We start from the raw sequence: 9594 nt of genomic DNA, 5'->3' as shown, positions 1-9594 counted from the left end.
TTAAAAGGTCTCATCAGTTTTCCTCATCAGATGCTCCTTCACATTCAAGTCAGGTCTGAGAATAATGATGTAGCATTTGGGGACAAAAATGCAGCCCAGTAAGCCCAGGCTGGAGGCCAGAATAGAGAAGATTTGCACAGCTACCATGTATTTCCCTTTGGTGCTGAGGTAGGTGGGGATAAAGGAGACCCAAACGCTGCAGAAGACCAACATGCTGAAGGTGATCAACTTGGCTTCGTTGAAGGACCCTGGAAGTTTGCGGGCTAGAAAAGCCAGCAAGAAGCAGATGGCAGCCAGAGAGCCCATGTAGCCCAGGGCAGTATAGAACATGGTGACTGAGCCTTCATTACATTGCAGCAGGATCTGTCCTGGTTGGGAATGCAGATTGGACTCTGGAAATGGGGGAGAGATTCCCAGCCATAACATACAGATGCCCACCTGAACACCAGAGCAGGACAAGACAATGGAATTAGCCAGACTCTTCCCCAGCCATTTGCTCATCCTGCTGCCTGGCTTGGTGGCCAGAAAGGCCACCACCACCATGACGGTCTTGGCCAGCAAGGAAGATACGGCAACCGAGAAAACAACACTGAAGGCAGTTTGTCGAAGAAGGCAGGTCACTTTCCTGGGGTGTCCAATGAATAGAAAGGAGGTCAAGAAGGAAAGGAGAAGAGAAACCAGGAGAATGTAGGTGAGGTCCCGGTTGTTGGCTTTGACAATGGCAGTTTCTTGGTATTTAATGAAGAGTCCTAGGACAAAGCCAGTGATTAGAGACAAAAAAGAAGCAATGAGAGCCAGGATGAGACCCAAGTTTTCTTGATAGGAGAGGAAGCTTATAACTTTGGGGAGACATTGATCTCGCTTCTCATTGGAATGCTGGTCATCAGGACACTTTTCACAATGGGCCGCATCTGAGGAACATAAACAATTGCTGTCTCACTAATGAATTGGGTGGCAATGACTCTTCAGCATCTCCTGACTAAATGACTAGGAAGGGGTCAGCAGAGTGGAGATAGAGCATTAAGGATTTACTCTGGGTATCTTTTCTCTCACACTGATGGCTCTTGATGTAAAGACTGCTAATCTAAGCTCACTTGTTCTGCTTTTCTTCCCAGGCACAGATAGAAGCATCATGTGCTTTAGGACGCTTTCTCTGGTAGTCAGTTTGGTGCTGGGTTTTGCTGATTCCTCTGATGTACGTCCTGTAAATCAGTCTCCTTTCTGTGGAGTCCTTGTTGCTTTCTGAGCGTGGATGTTTGCTTGTAGAAGTGTCATCACCCAACCAGGTAACTCCATCAGTGTTATCATCAGCATCATCAGCGGGAGCACTGATGGTGTTACCTAGTCAGGTAATGAAAGTTCTGCAAGCAAAGAGCCAGGCTCAGAGAGCACCAAGGTCTTCACAGTTCAACCCTGATCTACATGGATAGGATAGGATAGGATAGGATAGGATTGGATAGAATATGGAATGAAATGGAATGGAATACTTTTATTGTCATTCCACTATACACCAAAGTGCACATTACAATGAAATTTCATTGCAATTGTCTCACAGAAAATAAGTACTATACTATATAACATATATTCTTTCCCATTCCACTCCACTAATCATTATCCCTAATAAATATCACCATCCTACATACAACATGCACCACAATGAAATGAGAGGGGATTATTAAGAGTTCAGGAATGGAATAGCCCAGGGGACAAAACTATTACAACTGTTTTATACTGACTGTTTTATGAGATTTTAATGTTTATCTTTTGCACTGGATTTTACTGTAAACCGCCCAGAGTCCCTCTTTTGGGGGAGATGGGCGGTGGGTAAATTACATCAATCAATCAATCAATCAATCAATTACCCAATTCAGCTGTTCTGCATTGAATGCAGAGGAACCTTTTACCAGAGGGTCACAAGCAGAACAAGCCGCAATGCAGGTGGGAGGGGGTCACTGACAATATCTCACTATACGCTCTATCCTGAATGGGAGGATGTGAGATCCCCATTATCCTGTCTTCTGCCCTCACCACCTGCTGCACAGAGTTCTTATCTGAGGCACTACAGCCTCCAAACCAGGTGGAAAGGCAATTGGTCAAGGCACTCTCCCTAGTGCCTATATAGAGAGTAAGGAGGAGGGGAGGTGGAGGGGAGGTGGAGGGGAGACAGTGTTTTTCCTGGTCTGGCATTGAAAATGCGAGTGCTGCTGTGCCAATTGTACCAAGGATGCAGCCTTGAGAGCCCAGGTCAGACTATTCGTCGTCTGCATCCCCAGGAACCGAATGCTACTGACTGACTCCCCAGCTATATCCTTAATAGAGTGGTGTATGGCTGAGCCAGCTCTTTCTAAAATCGATGAAGATCTCCTTAGTTTTTTCAACATTTAGAACCAGGGTATGTATATTACACTAATCCACCAAAACTTCCACCTCCCCCCCATGAGCCCAATCTTTGTAATCCCCGGTAAGAACCACCACCGTCTACATTCTCTTCTATTGAAAACTCCTTCCTGTTATAAGACTTGTGTCACTAAGCCCAGCAGAAGGGAGATTTCCACTCTCAGCAACACCCACACAGGCCTCCAAGGGAATGGTCTGGCTTATGGGGCATTTTGCATGTAAAATAGATAGCCAGGTTAGTAGAATGGAGGCTTCCTCAGCAGATGGAAGCATTTTCCATGCTTCAATGGGCTTGGGAGTTAATCACGATCAGGCCTGGTTTGAACTTGGATGGTGCTCCTTCTTTGCTCTTGAGCCACTTACCTTCCTGCATGGAGATGGTTCCTTCCATACATGGAGAACAGTCGTAGCAGCAAACTGGGGCTCCCTCTCTTGTGAGCTTGGTGTATCCTGGGAGACAACTTTCAGTACACCTCGAGAAAGGCACCTTCTAGACATAAAGAAAATGTGGGGAAATGTGTGAATCAGGGGGATTACATATCTGAATGAAAACTAGTTACAGCTTGGGTTGATGAACTGGGCTAAACCCTGGTTTCTTATAATCATGGTATTTTGAACATGACATAGATGTGTTTTACACAGTGTGCAAAGTTAATACCCATCTTTATGCACCATAATTGTTCACCAGAGCAATGAACTGAATCCTAACAAATGTCCCAGTGGGTTTATAAATAAATGCCACCCCCGAGTTGGGTTTATCTTCCAGGGATCCTTTCGAAAAGCTGGATTTGCAATGAGGGGAAGGAGTGGTTGCCCTGAGACTGGTTGTTGACAGTAAAAACATTTAAAGATCCTGAACCGAATTTATGACTCTTGAAAATTATATAGATGAATGATTGGGTAAGATGGATGATTCTGTAAAACAAATGTCTGGAAAAAAAACAGAACAAGTTAATGATAGAATTGAAACTTTGGAGAATACAGTAGAAGCTAGGGCTATGGAATTAGAAAGAGGAAAGGACAATGTGGCTCTGATGGAGCTTAGAGAGAGGGAATTCTGCCTGAGGTTTAGAGCCATTCCAGAGAATCCAGATGCCGATGTCAGAAGAAAGGTTGTTCAGGCATTGTCAGAGTTTTTCAATTGGGAAGAGGAAAAAATTGACGAAGCAATTGAGAAGGTGTATCAGATAAATTCCTGTTTTGCTGCAAGAAGGCATGTTCGAAGGGATGTATTAGTGCCCTCTGTGAGAAGAACAATGAGGGATCAAGTTCTGCAATGCCATTTTAATACAAGATTGAAGATGTAGATATAATTATGTGATAGGAGATTTCTATCAGATTTTTAAGTAAGAGAAAATATATTTTTTTCTGACATACTGAAGCAGAAGACCCCATTTCGCTGGGATTAATTGGAAGTAGCAATTGTTGTCTTTCTTTTCTTTTAATGAAAACTTTATTCAATTTCAACACACATAGTTAAAATACAATGTAATTTTATAACTATGTTTTAAATTTTCATATTAAATTTACAATGTTAAAATTACAATGTAATAAAATACAATGAATTTTTTCCCTTTGAACAGACAAGATTTCGATTGACCTCTGTTCAAAAAGCCAGAGAATTCTTGGGAAAAGTTTAAGGAGACTTGGAGGAGGGTCCAATGGATGTGGTAGAGAAGAGATCTCCATGAGAAATGATGACGAAGCATCAGTGGTCAACTTTTGGTGACCCCTTGGAAAGAATCCACGGAAGTTTGCTTTTATATATGATAACAGCAGTGAGAGAGAGATTTTGGAAATCGTTCTATGAATTTTATTCAAATCTGTATTAAAAAACAGGAGGTCTCCCTGGAAAAGGTGGATGAATATTTGAAGAAAAAAAAGTTGCCAAATCTTTCACAATCACAGAAACCATCTATGAATAGTTCTAGAAGAACTTTTGAGGTAGCTGAAGAAATAAAAAAGATTAAAGCAGGGAAAGCACCAGGGTCAGATGGACTTCCCAGTTTGTATTACAAATGTTTTGAGGGTCAAGTTTTACCACCTTTCTGCAACGCCAGAATCTTGGAAAGAGTCCAAAATTGCCCCATTACCAAAGGAGGGACAAGATCTTCCTTTAACTAAGAACTATAGACTGATTTCATGGCTGATAATGATTATGGAATATTTACCCAAATATTGGCTTATAGATTGAAGAATTTTTTACAGGTCTTTATTCCTGATGATCAATGGTTGTCATGTGCACAATTAAGAGAAAGAATTAATATAGATAAAAAGGAGCAGGTACAGAATATGAGAAAACAGATTTTGAAAATGAATTTTGTACAAATGATGAACATGCGATTGCTAAAATGAATAAACTTTTGCTGAGATTTGAAACAGAAGAAGAACAAATGAAAAAAGCTATGGGCAAGACCTTTGGTGATAATATTCAAGTGGATCAGTGGCAGAGAACGTGGTTAAAAGGTTTAAAATCCACATTGTTTTACAATTTAAAAGAGAACTTTTGTAAAATGATGTATTTTTGGCATACAGGACAACACCAGAGAAATTGTCCAAGATGTAATAAGGGACTTCTAATTACTGTTGGAAAAGTGCAAAACCTGAAGGGAGATTTCATCATGCAGGGTGGACTTGTGAAAAAGGGAGAAGAAGTTGGACACAAATACAGATGGTAATGCAGAGATTAATATTCAGATGAAAGCAGAAGTTTTCTTATTCAAAGTTATGGACAACCAACTAGAGAAGGCTCATTTCTTTTCATTCCTTTTATGTTTCACTAGTTTTTTAATCTTATGTACAATTTTATTTTAATAAAAACTATTTTTAAAAAAGAAAAGAAAAGGCAACAGGCAGTGTCGACTGCAAATATCACCAGCTTGAGTTTGAATGGCCAAAAATAACAAACTCTGGGTAATGTAGTCCAAAGCTGCAGAAGGCAGTGGGAATGGCCTTGAGGGACGGGTGGCAGAGTCACTACCAAGAGAACGGCCCGATAAAAGAGGCCTGAGTCCATGGAAGGACTGAAATGTACGCAAATGTCTCAGCCAAGACCCTCTCTAGTTCTCAAACAGATAGACGTGAAGGAGGGGGAAGGAGCATTCTGACTTGCAAGATTCTGTTACTCTACCTAATAATCCTGATACTCGGATATATAGGAGCAGAAAAATTAAAAAAACACACACATACAATCAGACTCAGCTACCTGGTTAAATGACGTTGGCCATATGATGGCACTCTGATTGACGGAGATCTTGACTTCTGAAGAGGCCTCTCTTTCGATCTTTCCAATTGTCACCCCAGCAGCAGACTTGTTGGGAAATACTGTCCACTCCATGATATCCAAATCAGCAGCAGGATCTCCATTCTCATCCAAATAAACGTCATCCTCAGTAAGATTGTAAAGCTGGATGTTTCTTAGAAAAGGATGAAGCTAGAAAGACATGGAGAATTGCCACTATACCTTACACATTCCCTTTTGAGCCCTAGTGCAAAAGGGGGGTGTTCAGCTGAGTTCCTCCTTCTCCAATGTTTGGGAGAAATCTAGTTAGGGACATATGCTTTATGTTCTTTCTGACTATCAAGAGATCTCTGGCCTGCTTGTTGCCCCCCACCTCCTGCCTTCAGCCATGTCATTTTCTAGAAGGAACTATCCAACCATCTGGGTGCTGTAGAAAAGACATGTTTGGATTCAGCATCTATCTATGGGGACATTCCTCATTTGTACCATTTCACCTTTGCAGCGGTTAAGCTTTGCAGAAATGTCCTTCTTCTGTGTTTTCAGATTAGGATCTCCTGGTACTGTATATGAGGGGAAGACCTGGTACCTCGGCAGGAAGCTGAAGTTGACTAGTGTTACAGAAAGCCCCTGAAATGGACAAGAGGTCTTGGGATTTGGTAATATGTGTGACAGTGCTTTTCTGGGCCTTTCCTTACTTGCACTTAAGCATGTCAGAAACCAGACTTGGCAAACCCTTTTTGTGCCTTGTCCCCATCACACTGCCTTCATCACTTCTGCAGCTCTTGAGTGAGAAAGCCTCAGGTGAACCTCAGGTGCTCCACCTAAAATTTGTGTTTTTGGTAAGAGCAGCAGAAGGTGGCAGGTAATAGTTGTGGTCAGTCGGAATGGGATATTGAGCATTTGAGGCTGAAGTGGATATGCTCCCTCTGCATTGGTCACTGGCCAGCAGTTGCTGTTCTGCTGTTGTCTGTCTAAAGAGTTGGACACAGGATGTGTGGGGCATGGTCCAACAGAGCTGCACAAGAGTGGTGGCAACATCTTCCTGTCCCTCTAATGCTGGATGGACTATGCCCTCCTAGCAGGGCAACTAAGCTTTGAAGGTTGATGATATTAAAAAGGGAGGAATGATTGGGAGGTAGAAACACATTGAAAGTGGGCAAAGTTAAAGCATCCAGTTTGGAAGAGGAGACACATCCTAAGGGACTCTTCTCTTTCTGATCTTGGTGTTTGTTTGGATACAGCTAAGAGCTCGGTGTAGAAGAAGGGCCACGCAAGAGGTCCAGAGATGACAGATAGTCCTGCTGCCAGACCTGCCCTGTTCCTGCTGCTGTGCTATGTCTTGAGGATGTACGTTTCTTTGCCTGTTGATGCCCTGAAAATGGAAGGGGCAATACCAGAGAGGTTGCTTCTTTTTGCAGACGCTGGGGATGCAGAAACCCAACAGCCACTTGGAAGTTCACAAAAAGGAAGGCAAAGGAGGCAGCAAATATCGTGAGAGTGTATTACTTTCTGGTCTCCCTGTGTTCTGCAACTTATTACTTCACCGCTTTATGAAACCAAGAGGTGGTGATGGGACGGGTTGGGAGTAAAGATTGGGCTACCCATTCTAAGATTTGACTTTCAAAGGAGGAGAAAGAGCCAAGAAAAGATCTTGGTATCAAGTCCTGAGTGAGAGGACCAATAGAGAAGAAAAAGTTGATGAACAATTTGTTTAAGAAGCTGCATTGTAAAGAAAGTCAGCTGACCTGGGTGTTCCCTGAAGACCCTGGAAAGGGCACAGAACCCACATCCTCTTAAGGCGGCAGGGCAGGAACTGAGGAAAAGTTCCCTGATCTAGAAGCTAAATCAGGCCCATGTTGGATAGTCAAGAAACTTGATGGTTTCTGTAACATCCTGGTGCTGATTTATTTTGCAAATAAGGAAAGAGCCTTCCTCTTCATTCCTTCTTCTCCCACCTTCCCAAACCAGCACATCTCTTCACTTTGGAGGATCTAGGAGCAGAATCTCTCCTTCTTTCTCTCCAAGCCTCCACATTTGGTCAGAACAAACACTCAAACTTGGGCAATTGCTGCGGGGACTATCCCACCTCATGTCCAACGCTGCCCATTTTTAAGAAATACGAAAGAATTTAATGGGGATCATTAGCAGAAATTCAGAGAAAAGTCTTACTTGCCATGGCTGTACCTCCAGGGGAATGAGATGGTCTCCAACCCTGATTCTCCTCCGGGTCAGGCGGGAGGAAGAGACAGCATGGAGGACTCTGGCCACAGCCTGGACTGAAGTGGGAATACTGGAGGCGTCCTCAGACAGAATTCTGGCAACCACATCACGGGGAGGGATCTCCCAGTTCTCTCTTTCTGTGCATCTCTTCCGAACTTTCTTAGACAAAATAGGGTGTGAAGAGGAGCACTGAAATGCTGCCTCCCCAAAATTCTCACTGGTAGACAAATATGTGTTAAAATCATAATGTTTTGTCCTTTTTTTTGCCAGAGTTAAGAAAGATAACAAAAGATGTTTATGCTGGAGATCAATCATTCGATAAAAAAATCTCACAGATATGTCTGGCAAAGCTGTTGCAATCCACACTTTCTCCCCAAACACCTTTTCTGATTTTTCTAAATTTCGGATTAGCATTGCTAGCGCTAATGTGGCCTGAAAGTCCAACTGAAGAACACTAATTTTTACTTCCCTGTTCTTAAAATTAGAAAAGCTCTCTTTTTTTCCGACATCATAGAACAGTGGAATGATTTCTGAGAAGGCAACGCAAACCCCTTTCTTGAGGGCCGCAGGCACAAAGGAACTCCTGAACCTTTCTCCACTTTCATTGTCCGGAACAATGAGGCCGATCCACGTCCATCGGAAATGCAGGAGCAGTTTGACAATCGCCAAGTGAGGAGGCTCTTGTTTTGGACTCAGCCGGTAGAAGAAAGGGAAATGCTGTTTCTGCTCAGGAATGTGGCTGATGACCCCATAGTTGATCTTCAGTGAAAGAGAAAAGTGAGGGATTATCTTGCTGATTCTCCACTACAGAGATGTCCTTTCCCCCTAGTCTTAGGTCTGAACCATGAAATCGGCTTTCCCAATTGCCTTTCACTCTCTTGCTTAGAATGTGAGTCTGATTCAGTAGCAAGGAAAGGGGAACTCTGGGAAACCAGCTAATTTTTCAACACCGATGCCATTAACTAATCCCAGAGTGAAGAGAAAGGCATTTGCATGCATACTATTTCAAGTGTCCTTTAAGCTCCATCAATTGGCTCTTTTCATTTGTTGATATCGGCCAGGGCTACCTTTTGGACTTTCTGGAGACTTTACAAACTGGAATTACTTCAGCATCCATTCTTACCTGTGGGGTTTTGTAGATGCCCAGCATGGTTGTCACATGATGAAAGAGCTCGGAATCAGTTCCTTCAAGCACTGTCAACAGATGTTTTGGTCTCCCACATCTGTAGTTTGGGACATTCTCCTGCCCCGTTGATAGCACGTCCAGCATGGCTTCATATGTCATTCTTGCACTGAAGAAGTTCTCATAGAGGCTGTAGCCCAGGGTGAAATTGTGGAGCAGCCTAGGACGCTGATTGATCTCATGAATGGCAAACAGGAATGGCAAGATATGGCTGAAACTCATACCCTTCATACTACAACACAGGAGATATTAATAGGTTGTCGTCTTTGGTTTATAAAGTCAGGTGGTAGGGGCATTTATAACAAATCAATTGGATTTCTGTCTTATGACTATGCTAAGAACCATTCAGAAATCCACACTCTGAAATCAGTGGAATAATGATGGAGTGGATGAGCCTAAAACCTGTAAACTGATCTGGTTGATCTCATGAAGGGCAAAGAAGGGTGAACCAGAGCCTCACGGTCACAACATTGCAATGCTAAAAATGGTCAGGCACTCATTGCTCCCTCAAAAAATAGCTAATTCCGCTGCCATTTATTTCCAGGGCCTTTCC

General features: G+C 42.8%; 1 protein-coding gene across 1 annotated transcript; it reads right to left on the bottom strand.

Annotated features, from left to right (window-relative positions):
• On the bottom strand, positions 1-9263 carry LOC134489897 (vomeronasal type-2 receptor 26-like). The gene is made up of 6 exons (XM_063292768.1): positions 8982-9263; positions 8408-8617; positions 6125-6265; positions 5600-5830; positions 2761-2884; positions 1-911 (listed from the first exon to the last, which is right to left on the bottom strand). The coding sequence occupies exons 1-6, from the start codon at positions 9261-9263 to the stop codon at positions 1-3; spliced, it is 1899 nt and encodes a 632-aa protein (XP_063148838.1).
• Positions 9264-9594: the final 331 nt, after the last annotated feature.

This window comes from Candoia aspera, chromosome 2 (genome assembly GCF_035149785.1).
Source record: "Candoia aspera isolate rCanAsp1 chromosome 2, rCanAsp1.hap2, whole genome shotgun sequence".
In the NCBI taxonomy this organism is placed as follows: Eukaryota; Metazoa; Chordata; class Lepidosauria; order Squamata; family Boidae; genus Candoia; species Candoia aspera.
Note: the sequence above shows the minus strand (reverse complement) of the source record. Positions and strands in the feature narration are given on the sequence as shown.

What these genes read in the sequence shown, in the direction of transcription:
- LOC134489897 (XM_063292768.1), bottom strand. Translation starts at nt 9,263, where the DNA reads ATGAGTTTCAGCCATATCTTGCCATTCCTGTTTGCCATTCATGAGATC. An exon ending in GCATCTACAAAACCCCACAG is followed by an intron (nt 8,618 to 8,981) that starts GTAAGAATGGAT and finishes CTTTCACTGAAG; the next exon opens with ATCAACTATGGGGTCATCAG. An exon ending in CAACGTCATTTAACCAGGTA is followed by an intron (nt 2,885 to 5,599) that starts GCTGAGTCTGAT and finishes TATGTCTAGAAG; the next exon opens with GTGCCTTTCTCGAGGTGTAC.